This window comes from Vicia villosa, linkage group LG4 (genome assembly GCF_029867415.1).
Source record: "Vicia villosa cultivar HV-30 ecotype Madison, WI linkage group LG4, Vvil1.0, whole genome shotgun sequence".
Taxonomy (NCBI): Eukaryota; Viridiplantae; Streptophyta; class Magnoliopsida; order Fabales; family Fabaceae; genus Vicia; species Vicia villosa.
Window position 1 is genome coordinate 152,299,964 of NC_081183.1, and position 18,644 is coordinate 152,318,607.

The 18,644-nt window shown below is 35.9% G+C and overlaps 2 protein-coding genes across 3 annotated transcripts; one reads left to right on the forward strand and one right to left on the reverse strand.

Annotated features, from left to right (window-relative positions):
• Positions 1-9,102: 9,102 nt before the first annotated feature.
• Positions 9,103-13,545, forward strand: LOC131595543 (potassium channel KAT1-like). Of its 2 annotated transcripts, XM_058867908.1 has the most exons (11): positions 9,106-9,934; positions 10,023-10,238; positions 10,338-10,493; positions 10,599-10,656; positions 10,747-11,064; positions 11,320-11,559; positions 11,660-11,758; positions 11,857-11,889; positions 11,992-12,180; positions 12,287-13,019; positions 13,271-13,545. In XM_058867908.1, the coding sequence occupies exons 1-11, from the start codon at positions 9,756-9,758 to the stop codon at positions 13,402-13,404; spliced, it is 2,355 nt and encodes a 784-aa protein (XP_058723891.1). In that variant the 5' UTR covers positions 9,106-9,755; the 3' UTR covers positions 13,405-13,545. The 2 variants fall into 2 exon arrangements, with proteins under 2 accessions (XP_058723890.1, XP_058723891.1); XM_058867907.1 differs by lacking the exon at positions 13,271-13,545 and having other exon boundaries at positions 9,103-9,934; positions 12,287-13,263.
• LOC131595544 (mannosyl-oligosaccharide 1,2-alpha-mannosidase MNS3) lies at positions 13,471-18,644 on the reverse strand. The gene is made up of 6 exons (XM_058867909.1): positions 18,349-18,644; positions 15,804-16,771; positions 15,420-15,681; positions 14,562-14,759; positions 14,217-14,365; positions 13,471-14,094 (listed from the first exon to the last, which is right to left on the reverse strand). The coding sequence occupies exons 1-6, from the start codon at positions 18,424-18,426 to the stop codon at positions 13,845-13,847; spliced, it is 1,905 nt and encodes a 634-aa protein (XP_058723892.1). The 5' UTR covers positions 18,427-18,644; the 3' UTR covers positions 13,471-13,844.

Genomic DNA, 18,644 nt, shown 5'->3' on the forward strand with positions numbered 1-18,644 from the left:
GGTTTTTTATCATCTCTTCTTGACAAGTTGAGCTCTGATCCATTTTTGATAGTTTAGAGGTTTAGGAAACACCATTGGGTGCAACGTCATGTGGATTGATCATGGATCTGTCTCGATTTCATTGTACCGGTGAGATCTTTCAGGTTCATCTTCTCTCTTCCCTTTGTTTCATTCCAATGGTGGGTGTTGTATGTATGTTTCTACTCTTATTGTATGTATATTTGTGGATCTTGGGATCGTTTATATATTCGCTTTACAAATCATCATTGTTGTTGTTCTTGACCTTTTTGCTTAAATGCTCTGGATTTGTGTTGTTGCAGACATGGACACCATAGATCTTGATTAGGAATGATAACTGTTAGTTTCTGGGTTGCAGACATGGATTTAGGACTAACAATCGTAGTGGGTATCGAGTCTAATGCCTCCGTGTTATTTGTGTCGGTGGAGAAATCGCTGATGTGAATAGTACGGTTGAGCTTTCGTCGGTGTTGCAGACATGGACACCGATGTGGCATCTCGAGTGATGCCCGGTGATGTTGATGCGTATTGTGAGTGTCGAGCGATAGATCTTCAGATTTAAGTATTCGACGGGTAGAACGAAATACAATTCCATAACTATTTCTCTTAGACTATTGAGATTGTTTATCTGCTTTTATTTACTTTTCCCGCATTTACCTTTCCGCACCCAATCATGAAACTTAGAACGCGAGATAGTCGAACGGCAGTTTTTCTCAACCAATCTCTGTGGACACGATAATTCCCGGATAAATATTTCCAAATCTTTTTTTTGCTTGCCGCTTTACGCTTCAACAAAATGGCGCCGTTGCCGGGGATTGGTTTTGAGATTAATCGCATTGCGATGGTTTCGCATTTTAAGTTTCGTAAATATGTTCATATCGTATATTTTGTACATATTCTCATACTTGTTTATTTTTGTATATTGATACATGTTTATGTTTTCATATGTGTACATGTTTGTGTTTGATTTTGTTCCTCTTTACTTGTGCTATTTTGCAAGGTGAAGTTGGCTAAACAAATTGAACTCGGATAGTTCGTAAATTCTAGATCTTCACTTTTCAATTTGTTTAGCCAATTAAGGATTTTGTAAATTTTGCGTTTTATGTAAATTTGTGTTTTTACACATACTTGTATATACTTTTGCTTTTGATTCGTTTGTTAAGTGTTTGGGCAGGACGTTTTCTTTAGGTGGCGTTTGAGGCGAAAGCATTGGCGTACCGCGAGGAAGTTTCTTACCATTCGCGAAACAATAAAAGGCGTCGAGCTAACGACGTAAAACGAGCGCTTGTTGGGAGGCACCCCAACGGTTTTATTTTTCTGTTTTTCTGTAAATGAGATGTATATGTGTTAAGTGGAGGCACACTGGAATTTCTGTTTTGTTGCACTGGCTTTTGTCTTTCTGGTGTAGCGCGCTTAGCGTGCTAGACCGCGCTTAGCATGCTAGACCGCGCTTAGCGCGGTCTGTAGCTTTTGGCTAATGAATTCTTTTTAATGATTCATTTGACTCGCCCTTTTTCCCACTTACACCAAGGCTTTATAGTATGTATTTTATAGTTATAATTTTAATTCTTTTGTTGTTGTTTAGACTCAAATTTTGGCTCGATTACTTGAAGTCGCATTTGGTAATTCTTTAATTTTGATTGATTCAACATGCCAATTGTGCGGTAATGATTGTTCGAATTTGTACACAGCAAGGTACTCATTTATCGCTTTCTATAGCATAACATGTTTAGGAGACTTTTCATTTGTACAATTTTCATATTATTCATTCTTTTTGCATAACTTGCTCATGACTTGAATCACATTAGTTTCCCCTTTTTACCATAAATGTGAGGTGGCTTTCCATTGTGTACATATGCGAGTGACCGACATTTCTTGTTTTAACTGGATATCATTATGTTTAATCTGTCGTTTGTATTGATTTTGTGAATGCACAAAAGTGATCAAGGCACTTGTTTGATTTTGAGCGCGCAACTACCATAGCCAAATATCAATTCACCTTGTGAGTGTGTGACCATTAGTAACCCCCTTTGAGCCTTTTTGTCAATATCCATATTGTTTTTGCTTAATTCTTGTCTATGAGCGTTTGGTTTTCATTTGTGTATGGATGTTGATTCTTTGTTTTCTTGAACCCTCAACTATGATTTATAGTTTGAATTTTTACCTTGTCTTAGAAAGTAGGGAGTATTCTTATTATGATGATAGTTGTATTCAAGTTGGGGAGAGGATGTTTGCTTACTTATATTGTGGTTGGTGTGAGGTTGTGAAAAGAAAAAGAAAAGAAAAAAAAAAGAAATGTGAAAAAGAAAGAAATGTGAAAAAGAAAGAAAAAAGAAAAAAAATTGGAAAAAGAAAAGAACAAAAAGAGTTTGGAATAAGATTTGTGTTAATAAGTATTGTGTTTGGTGTGAAACATGTGAGGAAGAAGAAGTTTAATTGAAATTCCTTTGTTTGAAACTTTGTGGAAGTAATTAGTCCCTTAGGTTTAGGCAAGTTTTTGTTTCGATTAGCTATATCACTTGTTTGTTAACCGAGCCACATTACAACCTTTAAAGCCCTTGTGATTCGTGCCGTTGCATTTTTGATACTATTTTTGGATGAACGCATAATTTTGTCTATTGTTTGCAAGATTGTCGGGTGTGTGTCAAAGTCCTCTCCTTTCGGTATTTTTCATCTACCGATGAATTTTTGCTAGGCGTGATTCGTGATTGAGCTTGTTTTGTTTTAGAATGTTTTGTATGATTTTTGTACTTAGGATTCGTTTCTTTTTCATGTTGTCGTTGTAGGATTGTGGTAAGTATTTACTTTATTGGTACGTTTTTGTTTGAACCGTACAATTGTTTCATTTTTCCTAATCTTGTTGATTCTTGATTCTTTGATTTTAACTTTTGCGATTTGAGTGTTTGGCCTTGTTTGAGGACAAACAAATTCAAGTTGGGGAGAGTTGTTAAGTGCCAAAATGTAGTTATTTTGTGTTTGTAAATAGTGGCACTTATCGATACTTTTTGTTAATACCGTTTGAATAATTCCCCGTTTTTGTGTATATTTGTATCGTTTGTGTTTTGTTACGTTTTCGTGTAAATATATACCGTTTGAGAGTTTTGATGTCTTTTTGTAGGTATTTATGCATGTTCGGAGCTTCGAGGAATAAAGTGTCGAAGACACGGTGGCGAACGCGTTTTTAATGAAATAAAAGTTGTTGTTCTGTTGAGCCCGCTTAGCGCGCTCTTGTGGCGCTTAGCGCGGTCTGGAGATTTTGAAGACCAAGACTGGCAGAAAGTTGGGCGCTTAGCGCGAGTTTTTCGCGCTAAGCGCGCTCTGGCGGTTTAGCAAAAATAAAGGGCAGCCCGCTTAGCGCGCTGGGCGCGCTTAGCGCGGTCTGCGACTTCAGTTTTGGTATATATGTTGTAAAATCACATTTTTAGGGTTTTTTATCATCTCTTCTTGACAAGTTGAGCTCTGATCCATTTTTGATAGTTTAGAGGTTTAGGAAACACCATTGGGTGCGACGTCATGTGGATTGATCATGGATCTGTCTCGATTTCATTGTACCGGTGAGATCTTTCAGGTTCATCTTCTCTCTTCCCTTTGTTTCATTCCAATGGTGGGTGTTGTATGTATGTTTCTACTCTTATTGTATGTATATTTGTGGATCTTGGGATCGTTTATATATTCGCTTTACAAATCATCATTGTTGTTGTTCTTGATCTTTTTGCTTAAATGCTGTGGATTTGTGTTGTTGCAGACATGGACACCATAGATCTTGATTAGGAATGATAACTGTTAGTTTCTGGGTTGCAGACATGGATTTAGGACTAACAATCGTAGTGGGTATCGAGTTTAATGCCTCCGTGTTATTTGTATCGGTGGAGAAATCGCTGATGTGAATAGTACGGTTGAGCTTTCGTCGGTGTTACAGACATGGACACCGATGTGGCATCTCGAGTGATGCCCGGTGATGTTGATGCGTATTGTGAGTGTCGAGCGATAGATCTTAAGATTTAAGTATTCGACGGGTAGAATGAAATACAATTCCATAACTATTTCTCTTAGACTATTGAGATTGTTTATCTGCTTTTATTTACTTTTCCCGCATTTACCTTTCCGCACCCAATCATGAAACTTAGAACGCGAGATAGTCGAACGGCAATTTTTCTCAACCAATCTCTGTGGACACGATAATTCCCGGATAAATATTTCCAAATCTTTTTTTTGCTTGCCGCTTTACCGCTTCAACAACAGATACATAACACTTTAATCTCAGAGAAGGACAAAACAACTTATAACAGCTCTTAGACAAACCAACTTCATTTTAATATGCAGCGGAATCATAACATTCGACATTATAAACAAATCATCTTATTTAATCGGAAACAACTTCAAATATCATAGTACTTCTCATTATCCAATTTGGAACTCAACAACTAAAACATGAACAACATAGAAACAACAATATAGACAACCCCCGAGTGCTACGTATCAGAGCGACACACCAACCGGACACGATGAAGCTACAAACTTCCACAGCTATACTTGAGTACCTGCCCATTTCCCATGGTAGGGGAAACATCAGCAGAAGGGGTGAGATATCAAACAGTACAAAGGAAAGTATGATAATAGATATAGCAAGATGATATCATACACAATTCACCACTTCTCAATATAAGCAATTTGCATCACGACAACAACATGGATCATATATTCCAACTTATACACATATATCATTAATACATATATATTCACAGTCTCGTCATATATGTTTCATTCACGTACATCATATCTACAACACATCAATAATCAATATCAAATGAATTCAACTTCACAAACTATGCATCCACACATCATAACAATGAATCGAATGCAACTCGGTATACAAACTCGAATGCGACTCAAACTATGCATATGCATGTGGTACCAATCGGAGCTTCAGCCCCCGTCACCAATTGCCATTTGGCCCGTCATGTTTGCCATAGTTTTCAGGCCGTCATGTTTGCCATAATTTTCAGGCCGTCACAGAGTATGCATATGGAATGTAACTCGACAACCAAGACAACACAACATACTCATCAAAATCACATATCGTCACGAGGCATAAGCCTATATCACAATCACATTACCATTTATTCGAGGTAATTCACGTCACTATAATATTTCATCTTCACTTAGTCACAAAATCATCCTCACAAATATATACAACATCACGTATTCACAAAATCGTCACAAATATACAATTCGCATATCATCAAGATCATTACAATTATCATCATGTTTCGGCACATCGGCACAATTACTCAATTTCACATATTAACACAGTCATCACAATTATCATCATAATCTACTAAACTAACGACAATTAGCTAGGATTCATACCATAAGGTTAATCACATAACAATGCACAATAATAATCATATTGGCAATCACAACATTACTCGCAACAAAGACATCCAAACCGAAATCACAATTTGTGGTCAATTCTCAAAATAATCTCAATATGCCAATATGTCAAGTAAATCAAATCGACTTTTAATCATCAACTAAATCAAGTGGAAATAATGTTAATTATCAAAACAACATCATTGGCATAACAATATATTATTCTCAACTTGAATATTCAACCAAAACACAATTACGGTCAATTTCTCAAAATAATCTCAATATGCCAATATGTCAAGTAAATCAAATCGAATTTTAATCATCAACTAAATCAAGTAGAAATAATGTGAATCATCAAAACAACATCATTGGCATAACAATATATTATTCTCAACTTGAATATTCAACCAAAACACAATTACGCTCAATTTCTCAAAATACTGTAATTTACCGATAAACCGAATAATTGGTCCAAGTCCAAGTATATTCCAATCACATAGGCTTATTGGAATTAATTCAACTAATAATTTAATTATCCAATTAATAATCAAACTATATTAATTTCAATTCAACTATTATATTTCTATTCCATCATTTTCCAGTTCTACAACCAAAACTCATTATTTCACTATCAATGGTTTACCCACAACAAACACAACATTCTAATACACATAGATTGTCAATTGCACACAACTTATCACATTTATACCATCATATTCCAACAAATCATCAAATACCCAAAATTGCAACATAGAAGAACATGGATATCAAAGTATAGAATCAAATCCACCATAACATACTATCATACAACCCTTTAGCATGAAAGAACCTCACCCTTACCTTGGCAAATATGGACTCTTTCACCATTGCTCTAAGCTTTTCTCCAAAATAAATCCTTCAAACATAATTTAGAGACACACATAAAAATTAGTTCGGAAATCAGCTTATCAGACGAACTTAAAATCCTCAAAATCAAAATCGCTCCGGTCAGAACTTACCTCTATGAGTCAGGAACGTTGTGTCAAAACCACGCGACGATCCAACGGTTGGATTGAGAGATTCATCCGTTTTGCTAAGGTGACTCAATGCTGAAACTTGCTGCGAAAATGAGGTTTCTTCTAACTTTTCTCTTCCACCATTGTTCTTTTCCCTTTTGCCTCTTTTCTCTTCTTCCTATCTTTTCCCCCAAATAAAAATAGTAACCTCTAAAACCCTAACCTTCTCTTACTATCTCACTTATGTCAATTGGGCTTAACCCACCAATCCATCCATTATGTTTCTATCACTTAGGCCCATTTAGTTATATCTCTCTAATTACTCAATTAAGCCAAATAACACAAACACACACTCATAATTAAATACTTAAATAATTATTATATCACATAATAACTAAATAAATAAAGAATTATTAAAAATGCCAAACAATATAATTACTAAAATAATAGCGAATAAAATGGGGGTGTTACACATCCAGGCGGCGATGCAACAACCCTTGCTCTTTTGACTTTATACTCAAGTCATACAGTGTGTTGCTTCCGGGCAACAACCTAGCATTCACATTATTTCGTAGTTGATTCATGTCATAAAAATACGATAAAATTTCACGTTGACTGTCGACTATCTAACACAACCCTCTCCTTATATTGAGATTTGAGACAGACTATGTATAACAAAACTAACCTAGACTAGGAAAATCCATGAGCAATATAGTAAAAAAATATTAAACAACATAATGAATTTTGGATGGGCTTCGAAACTATATGGGACTGTTTTAGATCATATGGGGAGGATTTTTTTTTCAAAAAACACCTATTGTATGGACCTTTTTCTGAATTGTTTCTTTCATTAGATCACTAGTCTTAGTATCAACATGAACCTTTATAATAAAGAAAAATATTCAGAAAACTTGTCACCACATACATACTTGTAAACTTAACACATGAAACTGATGTCATTTAAGTGTAAGCAACTCAAGTTTCTTAAACATGTGGTCAGAAAATTGAACTTTGGCTCATATGTACTAAAAATCTCCCAATTATACAAAAAAATAATGCTCCAACTACAATGCACCTTTGCTCTAGTGGAACTGCTAATCAAAAATCCAAACCACATTTTGTGACCAAAACAGTATATATGCTTTAGAGTTGGTGAGAAATACTAATCTGTTAGTATCACACATTATTGATAAGAGATTTGCCTCTGCATGTCAACATCTTGTAAACCTTTTGCAGATAGTATTTTCAAAAACCATCATGATTCATGTGGTATCATATCCCTTTACAGAACTAAACCACACTCAAGAATTTCAATCCTTAACCACATAATGTAACAAAATTTGATATGATTTCTTGCTAATCAAACAACCTTGATAACATCTCTTTGATTAGGTAGTCCATGTGAACATGACATTGTTTGTACCTTTTATGGTATAACTTCATAACATGGTTCCCACGAGGTGGGGTTTTAATGCAGCCTATTGGTGCCACCATATCAAACAAACATTCATTACTTTGCCTTAACCCCACTTTCATGTTTTGCACAATTCATTCATTAAAAAGATAATTCCTTTGGTAAATGCTTATTTGTGCAATGTGTTCTTTCTGGTCCCTTTGCTTCAATTGCAAATTATGCTCATTTGAAAGGATTTATGATTAGTAGAAAAACATATTTGTAAGTAAGTTATGAAACACTGACACTTCACTTCAAATGTGTGTTTGACATCAGACAAGTATCGGTGTCAGTGTCATCAGACAACTTCAAATGTATTATTAACGTTCAAATATTTTATTTTTCTTAAAATTACTACTGATGTTGACGTGTCAGTGTTGCGTTTGTGTCTGTATCAATGCTTCATAATCTATAAATATGAAGTGAAATGTTTTGTCTGTAGTAGTATATCTGTGTCTAGTAGAACATCGATTGGAAGAGGTCGGTCGTTTAAACGACTATGTATTTTGAGGGATTAGCCTCGGTTTCGGACAAGGGAGGATTTACCCTACTACCCTAGAGTAAAAGTCCTGTTTGGCTGCAGAATTTCTGCTTTTTCAAAACTCAGTTTTGGCAGAACCTCAGTATTGTACCTCAAGCAAGTGGGTTTAGCTCTCCCATCAATTATCTTTTGGAAAGATTCTGGTGAGATATTCATAAGGGACCAGTACTGAGATAATGGCCATCTTTCACATGCTAAATGAACTAATGAAAGATCTAAAGGAATTCTCATTCAATATTTGTATTTTTATACTAACTTTATTAATACTTCATGACTTGGAATTTCTCCAATCAAAAGTAAGAATTTTTTTGTTGAGCTTTATTCCTTTCAATCAAATTCTTCAAACATGGGACAAACTATTTATAATTCCTTTCTATCAACATGTGGCTTCAAGGCAAAAGAGAGTGACTTGATAGAAATAGAAAGAAAATTCCTAATTAGACATTGTTATCTTAAACTTCTAATACAACATTACAAACTCACAAAATAGAATCCATGTCTAATAGAACATCAATTAATCATATGTGTGGGTCACATGGCCGGCCGGCCGGCCTTGTTAAGAGCCATATGTCGAATCAGATATGATCTGAATATATGTTTATAAATAAGAGCAATCTTCAGAGAAAAACATGAACGATTTCAGAGATTGATCAACGTGGACTAAGATAATCAGAAGCTTAATAATTGTATTTTTTTTTTTGTTAGTGGGATTTAGACAAGTGTTAGTGTGTTACAACCCTTGGAAAAAAATCCTCATTGGTCCACATGTGATACTTGCTAATAACCCATACTAATTCTGCTATGGTTGTCTGTCTGGTCTATCTTTAGATATCATATCAAATGTAAACACAAACCAATATGTCTCAAACTGAATCTGTTCCTTCAAAACTAGGGTCCATTTTTCATTTTTTTATATATATATAATCTTCTCCTCCATTTCACTTGATGGAATGGAACAACCACCATTAGAGTAACCTATATAGAACAACAAACACTATTTGCTTCTTCATTGTAGCTTCTCTTAGACATACAAAATTGTCTGCAACTGCATATATCAGAAAATCTTGTGTCTGCCACTAGCAGAACTTTACCATATACCTTTTTTTCTTCGAAGGCTTTATTTTGTTGAGACAAAGTGGAAGATTTTCCCTACACGTTTTTACCACTCTTGTTAAACTTTATTTGTCATTAGATTAGATGCATAATCTTCATGCTTATTGCTTTATTTCAGCAACAGAAGAAAAAGCGTGACATGGTTAAAACCATGGCTATAAATACGGCCTAGTCCATAGGATTCAACCTCAAGAATTGAGACACCAAACTACTATATATACCTCTTTTGTAGCCTCGAGGATTCGAATTCAAAACTCATAACATGCCATTTTCGAGAGTCAGAGCCTTCTTCCAGAGGTTCTGGTTGGACGAAATGGAAATGGGAAGCTATACACATAGTAGCTTTTTGTCTAGTGATCTTTTACCGTCTCTTGGCGCTCAAATAAACCAGGAAACTAAACGCCGAAAATACGTTATCTATCCGTTCAATCCTAAGTATAGGTGATGATGACCTTTTACATTGTCACAATATAACATAACTCGTGAATATTGTGATACATCTTCTCAAGTTTTCGTATATATATTGCAGGGTTTGGGAGTTGTTGCTGGTTGTTCTAGTCATATACTCAGCTTGGATATGTCCCTTTGAGTTTGCCTTTCTGATTTATAAGCAAAATGGATTATTCATCATAGACAACATTGTCAATGGCTTCTTCGCCATCGACATTGTGCTTACATTCTTCGTTGCATACCATGATAACCATTCGTATCTTCTCATCGATGATCCAAAGAAAATTGCAACCAGGTGATATATACATATATCGATATAAAACTTTTCTTCCTTAAAAACTAAAGTGAATGTCCAAAAACCTTACTTACTTTCGTATTTCTACACAACATGCAGTTACTTATCCACCTGGTTTGCTTTGGATATCTGCTCCACAGCACCACTTGAGACCATTAGCCTCCTCTTCACTAACTATAACAGTGAGCTCGGTTTCAAACTTCTTAACATGTTGCGACTATGGCGCCTGAGACGAGTCAGTTCTCTGTTTGCAAGGTTTGCCGGCATAACATATTTAACTTCATTGTTCTGGTTTCATCGATTCTTCTATTTACTAGAATATGCCGGTGCTTGTTCACTTACACCTTTGCTTTGTTTCAGACTCGAAAAGGACATTCGCTTCAACTACTTCTGGGTTAGGTGCACAAAGCTCACTGCTGTAAGCTACTAAACCTCATAAATTTCTTTCTTTCTTTAGAATTTCAAGATACATCCAACAACTGAATTTACGACTTTCAAAAAATTTCAGGTAACCTTGTTTGCAGTGCACTGTGCAGGATGCGTTAACTATCTCATTGCAGATAGGTACCCTGATTCGAAGAGAACTTGGATAGGTGCTATGTTTCCGAATTTTAAACAAGAGAGTCTTTGGGACAGATATGTAACTTCAATATATTGGTCCATTGTTACGCTTACTACGACTGGCTATGGAGACTTACATGCAGAGAACACCATAGAGATGTTGTTTGATATCGCTTATATGTTGTTCAACTTGGGTTTAACATCATACATCATTGGAAACATGACTAACCTTGTAGTTCACTGGACAAGCCGCACCAGAAATTTTGTAAGTACTTTCAATCTTAAAAGCTTCTTCTACTGCTGCTCCGTTTTCCTGTGCCAACCACCTGTTAAGACGGTTTTCATTTATATTACACATATTTTGGACTAAACTCAGTATTATCTTTCAACAATGCCCTTCAAAGTCATTATCAAACCAATGTTCAAAAAGCTAATTGTGTCTTTTCAAAAACAAAAATCGTTCAGATAAGAGGAAATTTATTTCTTCCCTATAAATAAGAGAGGATTCATTTTCTCACAGAGGGATACCGTCAAAGCAGCTTCGGAGTTTGCTTCAAGAAATCATCTGCCACATCGCGTACACAATCAAATGTTGGCACACATATGTTTGAGGTTCAAAACAGAAGGACTGAAGCAGCAAGAAGCGTTAAATGATCTTCCAAAGGCTATTCGTTCAAGCATAGCGCACCATCTGTATTTTCCTGCCATGCAGAAGGTTTACCTCTTCCAAGGAGTCTCTCACGATTTCATTTTCCAACTGGTAATAATACCCCGCATGTCATGTTGTTTCTTTCGCTTTTTGCTTTTTCTAACTTTTCCTTATGTGTTCTCCTCTCCTTCCTGCAATAAATATAATATAGGTTTCAGAAATGGAAGCAGAATATTTTCCACCAACCGAAGATGTGATACTACAAAACGAGTCTCCGACAGACCTTTATATACTGGTTACAGGAGCAGTGGTGAGTTAACTAAAGCATCGATAGTCTAGTAACATTACACGAATCTTAAAGAATGTCTACTAACTCTAAAAAATCTTTTCAATGATTACTTGTTGCAGAATTTCGTTCACTACAACGATGGGAACGATCAAGTATGTCATCCTAATAATCAAACAGATTGTGTTTTTTTGTCTCTTCAAATTAAACAATCAAACAACTGATTATAACTTCCTATCTCAATATTAACAATTCAGGTGGTTCTTGGCAAGGCAACTGCAGTTGATACATTTGGAGAGTTCGGAGTTTTGTATCATGTACTGCAGCCTTTCACCGTTCGTACCACGGAACTTTCTCAGATTTTAAGAGTCAACAAAACATCTTTAATGAATGTTTTACAAGCAAATCCAGCAGACGCACAGATTATAATGGATAACCTTCTAACGGTAATTAGGATACTCAAAGCCTTAAACTCAACACGGAGAATAAAGTGTATAAACTATATTTATCAATCATATACCCCTCTGATAATTTCTGATCTATATTTGACAGAGATTAAAGGGGCGTGAAGGACTCGGCTTTGAATATCCACATACAGATCATGGATTGGTTCTACATGAACTGCTTCATGGATGTAACACAACAGAATACTCTTCTCAAGAGTGTACAAATAATCCATCTGGCCATTCGTTAATGCATGAAGGAGAACACATAAATATCAGAGACTCGCAGAATAATTTGCATACAGTGACTAATGAGGTTCATTTAGTCGCTAATAACATGATACCTGAGGATGGTAAAAGTGATCTTCATGCTGCTGTGCTGCCTCTGCATAAGGGGAAACTAGATATTGTTGAAATCCTGCTTGAAAGAGATGCAAAAGCAAAGATCCCGAATAACATAGGGTGGACTCAAAAAGCTCTAGTACAACAGTTAAAAAACAAGAGTGTTTCTGATCTTACGATGAATTGTGAAAGCGGGAAGAAATCAGATGAACATAGAATAGAGATTATTGAACCACAACTTCTTAAACTTGGCAGGAATGGCTCGACCAGAAACAGTAAACAGGATGATGGTATTAGAACTATTAACTTCCCATTAGAGAAAGCATACACAAACTCCAAATCGAGAAATTCAAATTGTCCGGGTGAAATAGAAATTGCAAGGTTCGCCAAGAAGAGGGTAACAATCCATTCACCAAGTGGATGGAGAAGTAGCTCGCATGAGCAACACGGAAAACTCATAATCCTACCAGATTCATTAGAAGAGTTGCTCAAAATTGCTGGTAAGCATTGCACACAAGTCCCAAAAAAGATTAATCGATCAACCTATAACCGAGAAGCAGTAATTAGTCAAACACACGCACACGGGAGAGAATGGAGTGTGATATCTGTTTTTCTCTTTCTTCTTATGGTTTTTGCCGGGACAAGGGAAGAGTGATGCTGCTAAAATCAAATGCAATTCTAAACACAGAATGTATAACTTTGTTGTACAACTTACTTTTTTACTTCTAACTATTAACTTGCAAAATTGCAGGTGAAAAATTTGGCGGCTTCAAAGCCATAAAAGTAATTAATGAAGAGAATGCAGAGATAGACGATATTGATGTCATTCGAGATGGAGACCATCTCTTTCTTCTAGGCAGCAATAGCGACAATTTGAGTACATGACGTTAACATTGTATATAGGAAGATAAGTAGTACCTTTAGGAACATAATGACAATGGTATAATCTACTTTTGAAAATGCCAAGTATTCCATCAAGATATTGGAAAATCATACAAATCAATTACAAAAGGTGCTCTTGGTTTATGATTGTTGAAACAATTTACACTCATCAAGAAGTCTAGTAGTAAATCCAAGAAAAAAAAAAGTCATATAATTGAGTGACAGCCTCTGCAGCATGTTTGCTGATGTAATGTATGTTTTAAACAATATTGGATAGTTTCTATTTTCCTTGAGATCCAAGCTATTTAACTCCTTTACAACCAGAAGCACTCTTGATCAGAGTCAGAGAGATGCCATAGTAACTTCAAAGAAGCATCTAACATTGTGCCAACGCAATCTGGATTTCTAAAAACCGTCTATTGAAAGCCTCTAATGAATAAAACTCATTTCTTCAAATTGATTGGTATAGGATGTGCTTCTGTGTTAAAAACAAATTTGTCCAATGGAATATGGGAGCTTTCCCCAAAAAGCAAGTATAAATACTTAAGTGTTTCTCCTAGGAAGAAAGTCTCCATTTTATCTCTTTTAGGAGGAGGAATAATAGTTACGTCGTCCAAAGAACTATATCCACCAGTTTCAATCTTTGTGTACTTTTCAAAGGCTTCAAAGATTTGCCAACCCCATTCACGATATCTGTGAAACAATACATACATATATGATTATTTTAGGAAAAAATCAAAGGAAGACCATATTTTCTGTTTCTTGTGTATGGTGACGAGAAATAAAAACATTAAAGTAAGAGGGGGAAAGCTTACTTTAGATCTTCTGTAATACGGTATAAAACAAAGAGCGACTCCACAGTCTCGGGTCTCAAGAGATTATGGCGGTCAGCAGGCTTTATTATGATGTCGTTAATATATTCTGAGCTCTTATTTCCTCCTTCATGACCTTGTTCAGAAAATTCCTGGGTTTCAAAAGCATACATCAGAGGCTACATGTTAGGTCTCCATTTTTACTATATATAACGCAGCATGAGAAAATAAAATCATGAGCAGCATCGTTGAGAAGAAGACACGAGTAGATAATGAAATTTGATGCTGATTTTGAATGTGATCTACTATAATTTAATAAGTCCAAAATGTCATAGAAGTCCTACTAACCTGGGTATGAAAGTAAGCAATTTCAGGAGCCAGACCAGTTGAAGTCACTGAGTACATCTCAAAGCATGTTTTAGCTAAATCTTCTGCAAGCTTCAAGTTTTCTAGGTCTTCAAAGTTAAGCATATTGTTTTCCATTGCCTGTTTCTTTGTAAGGCCTTTAGTGGCACCAAGTGCAAGAGTTCCAGATAAGAAACAAACCTGCGTAGACAGCATCAAAGTTTACCTCAATGTTAGTAGGTCAATGTCAACATTAACCAGGTACCTCTTAGTTATGGTTGAAGTTATGCGTTTTAGAAAAAGAAGGAGAAGAGAAAGATAAAGACTGTTACAAGATTAAACATGATACACTTATGTGACAAAACGTAATGCGAGTTGGTGCTTAACTTTTAAATAACTAAAATACTTTCCCATAACTATAAAATCCAGTTCCTCACACGTAAAACATATTATTGAGACATTTCAAGTGTTTATGGAATGAAGTTTAAACCATGGACATAATGTAGCATGAGATAGCATTATATGGGTATATAATAAACTACAGTACAGTGACAGAAGTCTATGCTATGTCTTAGGTTTAAAAGTCATCCCATAGGTTGAGAGTATTATGACATCAGAGGCAAAAACAAAACTGAAACAGATACTTCATGAACATAAATACAAATCGATAACTTCTAAAGAAAAAAAAATGATCAGAGTTGAAGATAATCAGACAAATACATAACAAGTGTGGTATACTACATACGGAGCAATAAGTCTTTTAGTTCTTTTGCACTATTTCTACTCAACTATATGTTCAATCAACTAAAGCACTAAATAAATTTCATGCAATAACAAACTACAAAATTAGGAAATACCTACCAGGTGATCCATTTTCGGGCTGAAACCACCATTTGGTCCAGAAGGCAATTCTCCAACAAAAACTAGTTCATTTGGAACAGATTTCTGAACAAGACGATGCCTAACACCATTCATTGCTTCCTTATACATGTCGTATAAATACGATGTACTGTTATCTGTACTAGCTCCATTCTGAAGCCATACTTTAAGTAAATACTCATAGTAACTGTCACCACGAGATCCGAGTCTAATATTGTCTCCACTAAACTCGCCAGAATGAGGGCTGCATTTAGTTAACAGAAATATCTAAATGTTAGTAGAAATATAATGAGAAAGAAAAGGAAGATCCACACCTGAAAGCAACAAAATAAACTAAGGCAATAAAAGAAGCAATTGAACACAAACCTAATGTAGATAGGAACTAGTCCTTCAACCTTTGGAAGAGTCTTTATGTGTTCCATGACTTTCATTGCCTCCACACTATATTTCTGATCACCAGATACAAAACTGAGATAATTGAACTCGAGCTGCAACGTGGAAACTTCAGATGTGCTACTCAATCCACCAGGAGCTGGATGTGATGAAGAATCATGCAGAATAACGTCACTAAATGGAATGGGAGTCGGACTGGATGTGAAAGCAGATAACAGACGGTCACCCAAATTCTTAGCAGTTTCTAGATAAACAGACGGTTTAGGTCCGGCATGACTTATGTTCATTCCTTTTTCCCCTCCACTTAGATGATATGCGCTTAAAAGCCCACCCAAAACTCGTATTGTAGTTTCAAATAAATTTACTTGGCCTTTATTGCTAATTCTCTCGGAAAGATTTTCTTCAACCCAGGATCCCGCTTCAGCAACGACTTCGTCAATACCCATTATCATAGCTGTATCAAGAGCATCCACTACTGTCGCCCCTAGTCCCCCCAATCCATCCGTTCCATGTTGGCTAACCGGCATAAGTTCATCATAACCCATTGCATATTTTTTGTAGCCCGACCACGCATGAGTAAAAGCTTCTTTAACTTTCTGTTGCCTAGTAATCCACAATGCTTTGACATCTGTAGTTTCAGGTACATGATCAATACCATTATTACTCCTTTTAGTATCGGGTGGTAATTGAGGAGGAAGCCTCGGCGCCCGTCTCCAGAACTTCTTTAACCTTTCGACACCATTATTAGTAGTGCTGTTATTTTCTTCATTCTTTCTAATTCCAAATACTTGATCTCGAGAAACTACACGACTTGGAATTGGGTTATGTGTCAGCCCAACATATACTAGACCAAAGATCAATATCAAGAACAGAAACTTCCCAGTACTACAGCTAATACAATCACGCTTTCGGTTACTTGTGAGGAAGGTCTGAGTAATAACCTGGAAAATAAAGAAGAAGAAAACAATTGTCTCTTTCCTTTTACTTTTCAAGAAGCAACAAAAAACATACTAGTATTTAACACAAGAAGGGTAACATTCCGAATAAATCACTCCTCAAACTAACAACACATGAGCATTAAGTAAAATTTAAAAGATCGAGGGAAGTGAAAAAAGATTATAGGCAGGCAGTAGTTATGCACATATATATTTTCTGTATAAATGAGATATCCGCACACGCAACTACGTATTCCTATTACTTGAGCTGGTAGGACCATATGAGTTATAAATATTAAAGTTCAGAATTTTAAAACTGCTACTTTCCGAAGACATAGATTTGAATCTGAGACTACTAGTTAAGCTGAATGAGACTCGTATCGTATCATCTCATAAAAACGCATGTGTTAAATATGGATGATAAACCTTAACTTGAAGAGTTTAAAGTTGGTGCATTCACCAGACTTTAATTTGAACCCGAGATCACCAGTTAAGCTCAAAGAGACACGTGTCATCTTAAAGTGTGGCTATGAAAAGGAAAAGTGACTCGGTGGCTTCAGCTAAGACTGAGAAAAGAGGGGGGAAAAGCTGATGAGGTAGAAAGTCAAGAACTTGGCGCTTCTTTCGCGATTTTCTATCTCATATCACCACGGACATTTTGCTTCGACCTCCCATCAAGTCTCTTTTAGTTTGTAAATGTGTTTGTAGAACATGGAACACATGGATTTCAAATCCACATTTTGCGAACAAATTGATCTTTGAGGTATAACCATATGGTTTTTAGATTCTCACATTTTGCCAACAAATTGTTTCCTAAGGTACCACCATATAGTTTTTTTATTCTCACATATTGCTTCCGAGAGCAATTTGTTGCCAAAATGTGAGAATCAAAAACCATATCGCTATACCTGAAAGAGAAATTTGTTGGCAAAATGTGGATCATCAATGTATTCTGTGTTCTACAAACACGTTTACAAATTAAAATAAACTTGATGGGAAGTTGAAGTAAAAGGTCGGTGGTGATTGGAGATGGAAGATCGGCATAAGAAGGGCTAAGTTCTCCTTTTTCTACCTCATAAGCTTTTTCTTTCCCTTATTTCCCTGAGTTGTTTTTCCTTTTCTTTGCCACGCCTTAAGCTGAACGAGACTCGGATCAGATCATCTCATAAAAACTCACATGTGTTAAATATGGATGATGAATCTTAACCGGAAGGATTTTAAAGCAGGTCCATTCACAAGACTCTAATTTGAACCCGAGATCACCAGTTAAGCTCAAAGAGACTCATCTCATCTTATCTCACAAGTATCATCTCATCTCATCTCACAAGAATCCTTTTGTGTTAGTTATGCTATGCAGCCATTGAATCAAAAGTAAACTAGAATTTCACAATGAAACAAGTACATATATATTAGAATATTCCAGAACATAGAAAGCAACTAATTTAGATGAGGAATTATGAACATGCCCCCAAACTTAATCGAATCAACAGAAATCAGCAAAAACGAAATTGATGTAAAGTAAAAAAGTACAAGAGAAACAGAAACGGTGTTGAATGAATTGAAGAGTGAAGATAGAAGCAAACCTTGAAGAAAGAACGGTGACGAAACTTGGCGTTATCGTAGTCAACATCTTTTCTGGAGTAGGGCAGAGACTTGGACATGCTGGATCCCCCAATCCGATCAGATCCAACAAATTCTAATCGGAACACAACAACAACAACAACAACTTAGGTGAATATGAAAATTCAATTGCGGAGGAGCATGTAAGTGTGTAGCATAATCGAATGTAACGCGACAACAAGAATCAGTGTCTGAGATCACCGTTTGCGAGGTGCTTTCAGATTATTATATCTCCTCGTTTTTTTTATTTTTCGCATTG